This window comes from Erithacus rubecula (assembly GCF_903797595.1).
Source record: "Erithacus rubecula genome assembly, chromosome: 18".
NCBI classification, from domain to species: domain Eukaryota; kingdom Metazoa; phylum Chordata; class Aves; order Passeriformes; family Muscicapidae; genus Erithacus; species Erithacus rubecula.
Genome location: NC_136670.1, coordinates 5,976,276 through 5,991,235, shown reverse-complemented (window position 1 = coordinate 5,991,235; position 14,960 = coordinate 5,976,276). Strand labels below are relative to the sequence as shown.

The window sequence follows — 14,960 nt, the reverse complement described above, 5'->3', positions numbered from 1 at the left end:
AATTCATCACTGAAATGAAACCGTGAGTTGTGACAGCAATTCCTGCAATTCCTTCTGGTCTGGGGGGGTCTGAGGGAAAGCAGAATACTGACAAGCTTCAAAAGTTGGTGTGTAGCACTGCCTACCCTTACTGTGAATTTAACTGGAATGGCTATAGGAGGAAGGGCCCTGCAGAAGTGGTGCAGAGCTCTAATCCCATGGCTGCTGGTGAGGTCTCATGGCAGGAGGCAGCAGGGCTTCAACCAGAGGGACAGCAGCACCACCCCAATGCAAGGGACAGGGAAATTTACTGGGTCTGAGCTGTCATACTTTCAGGAATTAATCAACTACAGCAGCTGAAAATCCAACAGGCATTAGAAAGGAAAAGCCTTCTCTTTTTTTTTTTTTTTTTTTTTCTTCTGACAATCTGATTAAAACACAAACATGGATATAAAGCAGCCACCTTAAAATCTTGAGAGAAGGTTTCCTAATTTTTCGCTGGAGCTGTGATGACACGCATAAAATACAAGAAAAGAAAGGTAAATAGTAAAAGTAAAATTTTTTAAAAACGAAAAAAAACCAACAACCCACCCACACAATCCTCCCAGGATGCTGAGAAGTGCTAAACAAGGAGCTGGATTTACAACAGGGGAAAAAAAAAAAAATCTTAATCTTCTTAGACATCTTGGCTGCAACACAATTAACATGTTTTCCATCCACGTGGCAGGATACATCCCCTGCTAACTGTAAATATACATACTGCTGGTGGGCAGCTGGCAAGAGTCCCACAGCACTGGGAAACTGTCACCACTGGGAAATGTCAGCCTCATCCATATTGCCAGGGAGCTGAGAGGGGCAGCCTGTCCCCACACTCCTGTCCCTTGGTGACACTGCTGCTTCCTTGCTAACGTGGGTCCTGCTGCAAGGCTGAGTGCTGCTGCTCAGAGATGGTCAGAGAGGGACACAGCCATGTGCTCCTTGGGCACAGAGACTATAACCTCTGAAATCAACTCATGTGAAGCACAATAAGAACCACCTCATTATTATCCTCATTCCAGCTGCTAAATGAGAATGACACCCTGGCAGTCCCTGGCAGAATGAAGCTATGAGAAGGTGCCTGACAAAAGAGGCCACTCTGGATGCACTGAAAGCAAAGGTTTTCAAGGAGGCTCCACTCTGTCCATGGATCCTCAGTTACACAGCATCTCCTCCAGCTCCCAAAATCATCCATAAACATTGCTGTATTCCTGGAGCCCAGAGAATAAAGCACTTTATCACAGACATCTACTCCACCTCCCAGTCCCACAAAAATAAGCACAGGTCTATTCACAGATATTGAATTGAGACCAATACCCATAGGATAAAATAGCTCAACCTTCCAAATCAACACAAGGAAAATCACTAAAGGCACATGTAAAAATCAGTAATTTCAGAGCACTGAAAAAATTAACATACAAATGCCAGAAATGGAATGAGTAGCCAAAGCATTCATGCTGGGAATGATCTGGAAAACAGCACGGATCATACCCTGAGTGTTAGCCAGCAGCAAGAGTGTGTATTTACAGGAATTGTGCATACAAAGCATGGGAAACAGATACTCCTCACTGAAAGAGGGCAGACAGCAACCAGGGCATTGTCCACACTGCTCCTCCTGCACAATCCCAAGTCCAGCAAGAAGGCAAACAGGACACTTCAAAAACTGCTTTATGGGGGAAAAACAAACAAACAAAAAAAACCCAAACCATAAAAACAACCAACACCCACAACAAAAACAAAACCATCCATCAGGTTTCTTTGGTCCAAACAGCAAAAGGAGGGAGGGGGATGCCAGGCAGCAATGGTTGTCACTATGTTAATTTCATGACTGGGAGTTATAAGGACACGAAGGAACAGTTCTGTGATGTGAAGAGTTGCTTTGAAGAGAGCAGCAATCAATTGTTTTCTGTGTTGCTGGGAGCAATGCAATAGTAATCCATTATTTCCATTCAGATTTAAGCTAAATTTTAGGGTAAACTATCCTTCTGATTAGGAATAGATTAGTTACCTGGGGAACAAGTGACCTCTCTACCTCTACATTTGCAAGAATAAGGACACAGACAATAGCTTAAGTTCCCCTTAGTCATAAAACAATTTTGAGAAAAATGTGTCATTTACCTCTGTACACAATGTACTCTCCAAATTGTTGAGCACTCAAACATTTCAGACTGGTTTCTGCAAGGCTGTATGAGTGCTTTGTGTTTTGGACAAAGCTAATATAACAATCTGATGGTATGAAGGTGGAACTGATATTATCCATCCCAGTGATTTAACTGTGGCTGGATTTGACTAACAGGTAGGGCTACAGAGCTTGCTGCACCCCTGTGTGGTGAGGCTGTATCAGGCCTGCTCAGCCTTTACAAGCTGTTTTGCAAAAGCAAAGCCAAAGATATAACCTAAATGCAGATTTCAAGGCAAGCATGGTTGGATGGAAAGCAGAGAATGCCTAATTTGTGTGTCATCAGCAGATTACTTAATCAATGGCACAACTGCTGGATCATTGTGTTGCAGAACCCCAATTGTGACGTGTTGCCATATAGTATAGCACCCTCCCAGAAAATAAAACCAAATGCCAAAACATCATTTGGATAGATGGGATATTCAAAATGTGTTGAGCACTTCCACAGAGGAGCAGAAATCCTTATTCAAATATGCTAATGGTTCTTCTCAGCAGATGTCTGTAGGAGAGAGGAGGAGACGGCAGGGCTGAGAGTCTTGAGTGAGTCAGGTCTCACTGCCCCACCAAAACCATCAATGACTTACAGACCACTTCCTAAATTAAATTGTTCACATTTGTAATCTCACTGAAGGCATTCAAATATAAGCAAAGAGTGCTTCAGAAAACAATTGCACAGATAAATTATTCCTCAAAACAGATACTCCAATCAAACTTAATTCTCCCTACACAAAGCAGATCCACACATTTCGTCAAACTGAAATGTTGAAGCAAAGTAGTCACAGCGTTTCACAACTTGTCCTGATGCAAGAATCTGACAAATTTTTTTTTTTTTTTTTTTTGCCTGGAGAACAGAGTGCTTTTGAATTAATAAATGTTGCATTAGAATTAACTGCACATGAAATAGAAGCCGTAAAAAACCAGTGTCTCCTCGATAGAAAGCTTTCCAGGGACAGATTCTTCTACTCAGAAACCATTTGACACAGAATAAGAGATATCCTTTTCCTGGATATTCCAGGGGTCACCCACCCTCAACAACTGGAACTCAGCATCATCCTTTGAATACCTCATCAAGCCACCTTTGAGGGAAGGAGACACAATGCTGTGCTCTCTTTTGTGTGTGCTGCAAAAGCCAAGAGACAGCCCAGAGCCACTCAGCCACATCCCTCTGCCCTGTAAACCCACACCCAGATGACCACCAAGGAAACCTCTAGGCAGCACTTTGTGGCACAGTGCTTGAGACCCCTGGGTGAGCAGCTACCTCTCTTCCCCCCCCACAGCAGCGTTTCTAACTCTGAGCATGGCACAGGGGGACCCAGGCTGGGGCGTGCTGGGGGACTCTGCAGGATGGCCCAAGGGAGGCAGGAGTGGAAGCAGCAGGTGGCCTGGGCAGGCAGCCTGGCACGCTGAGCCTTGCTTGGTGCCACGTCACCTTCCCCGTGCTGGCCCATCTGCCAGGCTCTGCCACACGCCACCAGCGCCCCGGGACTGGCACTGACATTTTGCTTTGCCTTTCTACAAGCACAGCATGAACCTGGCCCAGGAGCAGCGCACGTGCAGCCACAACACCAACAGCAACACAAACAAGGACCAGGTTTTGAATCCCTTGCTCCTAGTGCTGACTCATTCTCAGGGCTCCTGCTCTGCTCCAGGCTCCCATGGCCACTGGATAAAACCTGTTGTCTGTAGTCTCTGATCAGACCTGCAGCAGCAGCAGGGCCTGAGAGCAGAACGCTGCCCCCAATGCACAGGGCAGGTAAGGGACAGAGAGGATTGCTCAGCTCTACCTGACCAGGTGCACCCATGGTGCAAGAATCAGCTCCTGTATTTAGGATTTGGATTAACTCATAACCAGGTCTGGGATCACCAGCCTCTGCAGGTGTTATCCACAGCATCTTCTTCCAGGTCCCTTTTATACACCTTCCTCTGATGGAAGACTCAACTGACAACAGCTCTTCCAGAATTGTTCTTATTTTTTATTTCAGCTTAATCCATTTATGAAATAAACACGTTTACCTAGAGCTAGAATGTGACCAGCAGGGAGAGAGGCATTTCTTATCATCACTAGGATAACCTACAGCCAAAGACACCCTCCTTATTGTGCAAGAAGAGGGAAAAGTCCTGGATTTCACTGCCTCCTGCACCAGCCAAGAGAGCTGGCACCCCTTGTGTAATGCATGGCCAGGTGGGCTCTAGGGGCTATCTTTGCAAGGTTACAGGGATAAACTGTCCTTTCATTTATTAAAGATTTATTTGAAAAACAGTTAACATTCCAGATAGATGAATAATTTCCCCTGTTCCCTATATGTCTGCCACACAAGCATGGTTACCTACCTTACAAACAACTAATAAAACTGGTTTAGAGGTTTACAGAGCTCCAAAAAGTAACTTTGGATGAAATAAAACCTAAGTAAGCAAAAAAGGACTTAACACACTGGGCTATATTTTTTAAAAATGTAAAGCCAGACTAGTTAAGTCTTGAATCATTATTTTCTTTTAAACCATATGTACCCCAATACAGTGCTGCAACTGAGAAATATCCATGGCAACATGAAAACACACATAGGGGCTCTCTCTATTTAATAGCTTTGTAACACTTCAATGTTTGAAATTATAGAGAAGGTCAATGTTTAAAATTATGAGGAAGCTCAATAGATAAAACCCAAACAAAAAAATATTCTAAACTAACCTATATGTTCACAGCCCCTTCTTACACCCCAATAGTTTAAATGTTTTTTATCAATCCATTAAATTAGTATTTCACATACTTCTCTTCAAAGCAATTGATTGTAACACAGTGCTTCTGCCAGTACTTTATAATGTGTGAAAGCAGCAGCCCGGACTGAATTTTATCTCTAATTCAACTCTTTTCTGAATGAGCAGCTGACACGAGGAAGGCTTACTGTCAGTATCCAGGAGACATTTTGACTTTGGAAACCATTTTCTCTCTGCCAGACACTTGGTTCCAGCTGGCTGAGACACGATTTGATCCTCCTGTCTTGAAGCCAGGACAAGGGTCTGCCAAGCTGGGCAGTACCTGTGCTGAGGTCCTGACCAGGGAGGGGACAATTACAAGTCCCTCACAGCTGCTCTGTACCTCTTCTCCCTGCTCCCTGACCAGAGCAGCCCTGCTCTTCACACCTGTGTGTGTAAGGAGCCTTGTGTAAATGTTGGAGCTGGATCTGGATTCCAGGGTAGCTGCATTTACAGTGTGACCCACAGCTACAGTTCCACACATTCAAATCTGCATCCTGTCAGGGCATGCTTCAGATGCCTTCTGCCAGTGCAAGCAGGTGTTCTTCCCAAAACAAACCAGGATGAAGGATGAAAGGAGCTGGTGCACTGCAGTGTCTCACCCACCTGGGCCACAGCACAGCTGGAGCACACAGCCAGACCCAAGAAGTGCTGCTGGGTCCTGCAGTTTAGGCACAAGAAAGCAAAACCCATCCCTTCCAGTGGTTTTTCACATTTCCCTACCTGTCTTTCTTTAGGTGTAGTTCTTGTCTTCTGTAGTACATGGGGTCCTCATCCCTCCAGAGCTGAATACTGCTTCTGAATTCCCAAATCCCAGCAGATTCAACACTGCTAGATCAACTGTCCCAGCTACTCAAACCACCTCCTCTCTCCTGCCCAAAGCTTGCTTGTTCTGCATGTGCAGCTCTAAGTCGGTTGTTGGCATTCTCTACAAAATCCTTACTTTCTGTTCTGCTTTAGCCAGGTTTCCAAACCTCATGGTCCACACAAAGAGTAAGATGGTTCTCCATCTTTCCATTAACCTTAACTCTCATCCTGAACTGGGGAGAGCTGTGCTAAGGCCACCATCAGTCAAAGGGGGATTTCATACACGCCATTCCCTCAGTTTTAATTATGAGCTGCATCCAGGTGCACCACAAGCTGCTTACAAGGCAGGTACCCACAGTCATCGTGGATCCTGCTATTAACCCACACACATTTGCCACTTGGCAGTTCAGTCCTCAGCAGTTTGGTTCCTTCTGACATGTTCCCACAGGAATATCAGCATTCCAAATGGCTGATTCCAGCCAGGACCAAACGTATAGCAGATCCTCAGAACAGCTAAGATTTGTTCACACAATTTGTGTTAGAAACAGGCATTCTAGAAATGTGCCCACAAAGAGTGCATGACTGACTTCTACCTCTTCTTACCCTACTACTCCATAACTGAAATGTAGGATAGACATTTGCATAAGTTAAACCAACAATTATTCCGATAATAACTGCAGTTTAAAAATCCTTAAACTTCAGTGACATTGCTGGGAACCTCAGTGGAGCAAAGACAGTGGCACTCAGCCAAGAGGAAGGCCAGCAACATTACCATGCTGAGATCAAAAGAGTTATTAACCCCGAGTCCTTGAACTGCTGAGTGCATTTTGGCTATTTCAAAGCCCCACTGCAACTTCCTGGCAAAAAAAAAAAAAAAAAAGCTCTGCATTTGCTCAGAGCATCTTCTTTGTAGTCACAGCTGAGGAATGAAAAGGGTATTGGAATACTGAAGTCCACATCCACCTCTGGAGAGAAACATGGACATGACAAATCTGAAACTCCATCACCCTCATGCTCTGACCCTGTCTCTTGCTCCAAGCCCTGCTGCTTTCCTGCCTCCACTGGCTGCCTGCTTCTGCACCCTAAGAGATCATCTCCACCAGTTCACTGCCCACAACTCCAGTCAGACACACTGCAGGTGTACCAGGCAAAGGAATTGTGGAAGATGAGGAGAGTCTTCTCACCCTATGTGCACAAGGTAGACAGCAAAGAAGAACAAAAGAGCCATGGCAGAAAAGGAAATATTGTATAAATAAAAGTATATACTGTGTTTTTCAAAAGCAGAGTCATTTTTCCAGACTAAAAGAGTGAAATACTGCAAGCCAGAGGTATTGTTACCACTGTCCAAATGTAGCCATGGCTCTCAGCACATCTGTAAATTTCCTTTTAGGCTCCTTTGATATAACCCACCCATAGTAACTTAAATGAAACACCTCAAGAATATTTCTTGTTTGTAGATTTAAGTGACCATTAGGCAGTTTTCCTTTTCAGAGGAAGATGTCAAATTTCCTTTAAACTTGGCCATTTATCAGCTCTTCTCCTTTTTCCGTAGGATAGCTATTCTCTTAAAGATGTGGTTCTCAGCTTCAGACAAAATGGATGATGTGTCTGTTTGAAATAGGATTGTTTACTTTGTCAATGCCCCTGGGATCAATTTCATTTTTTTCCTGCCACCTCCTATGGAGAACATCTTGCCAAGTGCAGCATTCATCTCCCTGAATGAGCTATCGAGATCTAATTTTTTGACAGAAATCATGCTGCAACCTAAACTGGTCAGAATCTCCCACAATTTCAGAAGCGTGCATGGATATACAGAATCTCATCTGGCACAATTTTAGCATTTTTTCTTATAATTTCTCTTTCATGTCATCTATTTGCTTGAGAAAATTATACACTTGTAGTTTCAACACCAAAAATAGAAGGCAGCACACGTTCTTCCTGGCTGCTCATACGTGTCTGAACACACACTCACAGGCACGGAATACAGGAGCAACACTGCAACATCCCCATCGCACTGAATCCACCCTGAGCAGCTTCACTAATGAGACAACTCACACAGGCAAGGTCTGCTCATAAGCTGCTGGAGAATGAGGTCTTAATTGTAGATTTATTTAATTCAGAGACAAGTACTTGTGTTGTATTCAGAGCAGCTTATTAACATTCATGCATGAACATTCACTCAGTGTGAATAAATACAATTCAGCGCAAAAGCTTTTTGTTTTTTTTCTTGAGCAGTGGAAGAGGAAGCATCCACCTAAACTATCACCTTGCTCAGAGAAGGAGGGATTGGACACCAGGGAATGAATTGCTGTCCCAGGCTTTGTGTAGGGTTCTCATATTTGAGCTTGCCTCACTATCAATCATTCCTGAAGCAACAGCGCTGAGACTTCCCAAAGCTCCCGTTATTGTCTTGTACGTTCCTCAGCTTTGGAACCTAATCTGAAGTGCAAATAAGTCACCAGCAAAATTTTTAGACAAAAATTTTAAAAGCTACATCTGTTGGAGGAGACAATCCTCTGCCTACCACCTCTGCATGATGCTGATGACAAGTCTAGGTTAATCACACAGATGATGAATTGATTCTTACGTCAACTCCTTTAAAAACAACATTGTTACAGGTGTAGCAGCTGGCGGGCTGATGCATTCCTGCTGGCATCTGCACATCTTGGGATGAGCCACTAGACAAAGGAGCATGCCGGCATTTTGAGGGATGCAACCATGACAGGCAGTGTTAAAATACGCCGTAGTTACCAACTTTTATTATTTCCCACTGACAAGATCCACTTACAGGTTCAGTCTCTGATACAGTGTGCGCTGGGAAAAACACCCCTCGATTAGCCGGGAGCCATGGGGAATGGACAGAGTGCTCTGTGACCGCTCTCCATCCTCCCTACCCACGCAAAGGCTGTGCTGCCCTCTACTCCCAGCACCTTCTCCAGCACCCACCACCCTTCCTCCCCCGTTCAACCCAATGCCTTTCCTGCTTTTCCCTGCCCTTCTTTAAGCTTGGTCTCATTTTATGAGCACCGCCAACTGTCTGAGGCCAGAAAGGTCTTTCTGATGCCGGCAAAAAATCACCGCATCCATTCTGCAAGGCTTTTGTTTTGGGATTTACTCTGCCCTCATTAAACTGAATCGCTTTATTCCCCTCTCCAAAGGCAGCACGGTGTACGGCGCTAACAACCCCTGGGAACAATCGGCCCGAGAGTTGACGGTGCATAAATCAGAGTGGACACATCACCCGGCAGAATGGACGCTGCTCCCTGAGCGCTGCCCTTCATTCACACAGAGGATGGAGCGTGAGCCGCTCCATTTGCAAATAACCCGTGTTTGCTATCGATTAGCAGCCGGAGCGTGTTCCACCGCTGGAACACGCTCCCAGGTTTAACCTCCACAGGCACACGCATCCCTTGGCCAGCAGTCCCCAGCACGCCCCGCACATGATGACCCGGCGGCCGCACACCCACCCCGCCTGCCCACAGCGCCCGGCACACACAGCCTGGGCACACCGCCCCCGAGCGCTCCCAGCCCGGCCACCCGTACCCGCGTCCTCCTCGTCGAAGCTGTTCATGCAGGGGAAGTAGATGGCCAGGGCCTCGAAGGAGGCGGAGAGGCTGAGGCGGCTCTGCGAGCGCTCCATGAAGAGCCCGGCTCCGGGGGCGCCGCCGGGGGTCTCGCCCGCGGCCGCGGGCGGCTTGGCGAGCTTGGCCGCCCCATTCTTCACTCGGAGCACGGCCCGCGGCGTCTTGGCGGCGGCGGGGCCGCGCTGAGGCGGCGGGGAGCGGAGAGGAGAGGCAGGAGAGGCGGCCGGGAGCGCGGAGCGGCGCGGAGCGGAGCGCAGCCACCTGCTGCTGCTGCCGCCCGGCCCTGCGCGCCGCCCGCCCCCGCCCCAACGCCTCAGCGCCGCCAATGGCGGCCCGGGGGCGGCCCGGCACCGCCCGGCCCTGAGCCCGGCCCCGAGCCCGGCCTGGGGACCCGGGCGCTGTGCTCGCCTTACCAACCTCTCCCGAGCCCGGCCTGGGGACCCGGGCGCTGTGCTCGCCTTACCAACCTCTCCCGAGCCCGGCCTGGGGACCCCCGGCTCTGTTCTCGTCTTGTCCCGAGCCCGGCCTGGGGACCCGGGCGCTGTGCTCACCTTCCCCACCTGCCCCGAGCCCGGCTTTGGAGACCCCGATTCTGTTCTCCCCTTGGGACCCCCGGTTCTGTTCTCGCCTTGCCCTGAGCCCGGCTTTGGGGACCCCCGGCTCATTGCTCGTCTTGCCCCGAGCCCAGCTTTGGGGATCCCCGGTTCTGTTCTCGCCTTGCCCCGAGCCCGGCTTTGGGGATCCCCGGTTCTGTTCTCGCCTTGCCCCGAGCCCAGCTTTGGGGATCCCCGGTTCTGTTCTCGCCTTGCCCCGAGCCCAGCTTTGGGGATCCCCGGTTCTGTTCTCGCCTTGCCCCGAGCCCAGCTTTGGGGATCCCCGGTTCTGTTCTCGCTTTGCCCCGAGCCCAGCTTTGGGGATCCCCGGTTCTGTTCTCGCCTTGCCCCGAGCCCAGCTTTGGGGATCCCCGGTTCTGTTCTCGCTTTGCCCCGAGCCCGGCTTTGGGGATCCCCGGTTCTGTTCTCGCCTTGCCCGGGCCAGAAAAGATCCTTCACATCCCGAGCACAGTGATAATGCAGGTGCAGGTTTGCTTGTGAACTGATGTGAGAAACCGAAATAGAGGAAGAGATGCAGGAGGAAGGACGTGGTCCTGGCTTTGATCTCAATGAGATCAGAAAACAACCTTGAAGCTTTCAGGAGCAGAACCTTGAGGCTTTCTTGCGAAACGGAGGGGATGTAAGTGGTGCCAGAGTGAATGGAGGAGCAGCCCGGCTCCCAGCCTTCTTCCACGTACCTCTCTTTAGACACACAAAAAATCCCTCCCCAAAATATATAAGCCACTATTTGGATGTATACAAGCTCCTGGGCAGAAAGCACATAAACTGGGAGGTTTTCCTTGGTGTGTTACATTGAATAGGAAGGCTGGTGCCTGTTGTGGCTCAGCATTAAGCCCATTCTGCTGCACACCGTGGGACAGAAGCTGCTCTGTGAAATGAGCAAATTTGAGATCTTTCCCCAGGTCTCATTTTTTTTCCAACAAGATTTGTGGAGAATTAGTGGCTCAAGACTGCCAGCTGTCCACAGGTGCTGTCTATGGCACAGACATCACAACATCTCCCATTCCTGCTTTGGGGAAGGAAACGCAGTATAGCCTTATTTATTCAGTGCAAAAAAAACCCCTCTGGGATGGTATTAGACAGAGTGTTTTCCACTAGTGACATGGTCTGCACAGAAAGGTTGCTGTTCCCTCAGGGAACAAAGGAAGATGTTCCTCGTGCTTGGTCTGTCCCTCCATCCTGATAACTAAATGTCATCCCACTGAAATGACAGGCCTGCTTGTGCTAATCCAAAAATGCTTATTAGAAGTCCAACATCTTCCTTAGGAGAAGTGGGGCTAAAACTACTACATGTTGAGGGTTCCAGAACAACAGCTTGTATTCTCCATTCTCAAATAGTTAATAAATCAACCCATTAAAAGTCTGCTATCTACTGAAAATCCTACCAGAGCTGTATTTGTGGCTGCCAGTGCCAAGAAGCAGCCAGAGCAGGGCTGCTCCCAGGGAAGGAGTGCCAGGAGCAGCCTTTGCACAGGGCAGGAACAAGCCCATGCCCTGCCATGGGAGGTAGAGCAGGGGCTGGTGGCACTGGCTTCCATCAACACACCAGATCCAAAGCCATCCATGGAAAGCCACACATCAGCTCAGGAACAGGTCTAAGACAGTCTCACCTACAGCCCAGGCAAGAGCTAGAAACCCCCCATGCTTGGAAACTAAATGGAGGGTAAATATGATGTCCAAGTGAAGCTTTCTGGGGCTGTTAGGGCCAACTAGTGCACTCTCAGCCCTGACATCCAGGTTCTTCAGGACTTCGAGTATGCAGGATGGCAGAGATGATATGAATATCAGATGCCAAGATGAATTTGCAGGACTTTCCAAAAGAAAATATGTTATTTAATTCAAAACCTAATCAAAACTTGCTCTGGAGTTAGTAAGTTATATGAATTACTTCATCAAAGCTAGGCCAGGCAGGCAGTAAAGCAGAAGGAACAGAATGAACTTATTATAGACAATGATATCTCCAGGTCTGAGTTTTGAAAGGCAGGGGAATCAGTGAGGAATGTATTACCATATGTTTAAGAAGAGATTTCAATAGCACCAATCAAGGCATTAACAGCAGCTACAGGCACAAATTTAGGTGCATTAAAACTGTTAAGACAGCTCCTGTCTACCAGTCCTGCCAGCACATTTGATCAGAGGAGCAAGAGGCATCTGTGAGTCAAAATTTGCTTCCAGGTTGCCAGGCATAGCAGTTACCTAAAAGTGCTGACAACTGCTTTATTTTCATTTAAAGACTGCAATAAAAAATTTAAGTGGGGAATAGAAGTTTAATCTCAGCTTTATGCTGTGGCCATCTAAATTGTTTGTTTCACTAAATCTTGAAAGCACAGTGATGGCAGACACAGGCCTGTGGTTTGGAGAGTGAATCTCTGTCCCCAACACTCTGTTGTCCTTGCCACCATACTAGGGCTGAAGACCCTTCTGCTTTTAGTGCTTTGAGACCTCCTTTTGAGGTGCATCATCATCCTCACCCCCCTCTGTGCACCTTTCTCCATGCTCATCCATCTGCCAGCTTCCTCCAGAGAACAGTCAGAGCCCCTTGCACCTGCACAACTCAGCACCACTTGGTCACACTCTCTAAATGCTCCTTTTGTGCATTTTTTCCAGGCTGTCATTCACCTCCCTCTTTATTATATCTGTGGGCCCAGCCATGAGCCATTGAGTCCTTCCCTGCTCCTGTCTGCCACAGAGCAGCTTGGGCTGAGGGCTCTGAACATCATCCCTTAGCTTTGGTGTCATCTGCCTCTCATTTGACTGCTACATTTTGCTCCTCAGGATGGGGGCAAATATATGTCCTGCAGGGCTCTTTGATTATTAATTGGGCCAAAATAAACACCCTAAACCAAAACCATCTGCCTTAAAGTGAGACAAAATGCATTGACAGCAGGAAGTCAGACGGACAGTTAAAGGTCTAATACCCTCCAGATGCCTGGAGGAAACTGTTTGTTTTGGCTGCCTGTTTAAGGGAAATGGGGATTTGCAATAAAGCTGGAAATTGTTAATCTGTAAGAGTTCTTCTTCATTGATCGACAAGGACAGAAAGATCCTTGGGAGGGACTTGCAGAAGCGAGGATAAACAGGGAGGAAGATTCCTGTGATGTAAATAAGCTGAGAGTGCAACCAAGAACAAATAAACTCAAAGATTTACTACCTCCAGAACAGCACGTCTGTGGCTGCCCTAGTGGAAGTGGTTAATTGATTGTTTCCCCAGTGTAGCAGGCTCTGACTGATTGAACCATGGAAAGCTCTGATAGATTTTTCCTGCTGGCTCTTTCTCTTCCCACTAGTCACGTAGCTTATATTTTTGCCTTTACTCTTAGGTGTCTGGATCAGCCTAGGAAGTTCATTTTTATACTAGAGCAAGAGGATATGCTGCCCTCTCCCTCTTGTACTCCCTACGGTTCTGTGTATGCCTGTTTGGAAATAAAACCAAACTCTCTGATTTGTGTGTGTTTGCTCTTTCTGCTCTCTCTGCCCACTGCTTGCTCAAAAAAATAGTCCACATGCTGGGAGCTCAAATGCAGCAGAGAAACAAGCCCTGCTAGTGAAAACATATCTCATACATAAATCTGCTCAGAGTAAATACAGCATTCCTAAGGGTGAGGAGGGTTGGGCTTCTCCCTGTCTCATGCTATCCTTTCCCTGCCCTGAGCAAAGCTGATGCTGGAGCCAGGCAGCTCGTGGTTGGCAGCACATGATGTTCTCCAGCACCCAAAAACAAATGTAAACTTGACCATGCCTGCTCTTCAGATCTCTAATTGATTCCACTTAAAAGTTCCTCTTGGCCTTTCTGGGCAGGCTGGAGGGCAGGAGGTGAGATGTGCTGAATGTGGATACCCAGAACCAGGCACTAAACACCAGAGAAGAGCCTGTGGTCCCACAGCATGGCATCAATCAGGGTGATGCTCAGAGGAACTGGTTCATGTACCCAACACACCAAGCACCACAGCTTCACTGGCCTTGCTTGTTGTACACTTACATAACAATACACATTTTAACTTATTTATTCTTTCTTGCTATTTGTATAGAGAGAATACTGCAGGCTGACGCCTCGAAGAACCAGGCACAGTATAAATCCAGAGTGAAAGCCTTTCTTTCCCCAAGTGCTCACTGTCCAAGTAGCCAAGACAAAGAACAGAAGGCAGTATAATTTTTTTAATACCAGTTCAGGGTACAAAGCATGTGAGTTTTGGTTGGCTTGCCCAATACTGTATAAGGAAAGTCTCTGTTGGAGCTAGGAACTGACTGTAGATTTCCTGCCATAATCTCAAAACTACCTTCCGCTTTTCACTAATAGAAGCATTGTTCTAACCTTAGCAAAATTAAATTATAAGCCAGACAGGTTTTTACAACATCCCTTGTTGGCTAGGCTCCAGACAAGCCAGGAGTGCTCTGGTTTGTGCATAGCTGAACCACATAATGTCCTAAAGAGCAAGCCAGGCTGATACCTGTGTGGAGCCTTTCACAATGCCCTGCACTTCCTGAAACCTGGCACCCCATCTGGAGGCAGAGATCCTGCTGTTTCAGTCACATCTCTCTCACTCCCTCTCTAGCTATCAAAAACAAGCCCACAAAGGTGCTAATTGACTAGTGAGACAGCCCAGAGGATGAGTAATGAGAGGCTAGCCCTGCTTCTTCTCACATTTGTCTAGCCAGGGTTTTCCTGAGTTGAGAGAACTCAAGGCTTCACAGCACGTGCTGTACTCTGTTTTTACTGTTGGCATCTGCTAAAACTCCATGAGTTCAGCCCATTCATTGGCTTCCAACCCCTGGCAGCAGGAGTTTGGAAGGGCTGGACATTCTCATGGGGTATAACTCAGCAGACCATCTTCTGTTTCACTGTGTCCTTCTCAGTGGTGGGGTTTGGGTCAGGCTTTTTTTGGTTCGCCAGCCAGGATGAGTAAAAGGATATTAAATCAGGCTGATTCTCTTCTGATGACTAAAATGCAGACCTAGACTGATGAAGTGCAGGGTAATGGTGATTTGCAGATATGATGTCTGTTGCAATAT

The 14,960-nt window shown here is 47.3% G+C and overlaps 2 protein-coding genes across 2 annotated transcripts in view; one reads left to right on the top strand and one right to left on the bottom strand.

The window, feature by feature from the left end:
• RIMS4 (regulating synaptic membrane exocytosis 4) overlaps window positions 1-9,634 on the bottom strand; it is a 55,075-nt gene extending 45,441 nt beyond the window's left edge. The window contains exon 1 of the mRNA XM_079321954.1: window positions 9,296-9,634. Coding sequence (XP_079178080.1) covers window positions 9,296-9,392 — 97 coding nt within the window. The 5' untranslated portion in view covers window positions 9,393-9,634. The remainder of the gene's footprint in view (window positions 1-9,295) is intronic.
• STK4 (serine/threonine kinase 4) overlaps window positions 1-14,960 on the top strand; it is a 258,859-nt gene that overhangs the window by 133,073 nt on the left and 110,826 nt on the right. The gene's annotated exons all lie outside the window — the stretch shown is intronic.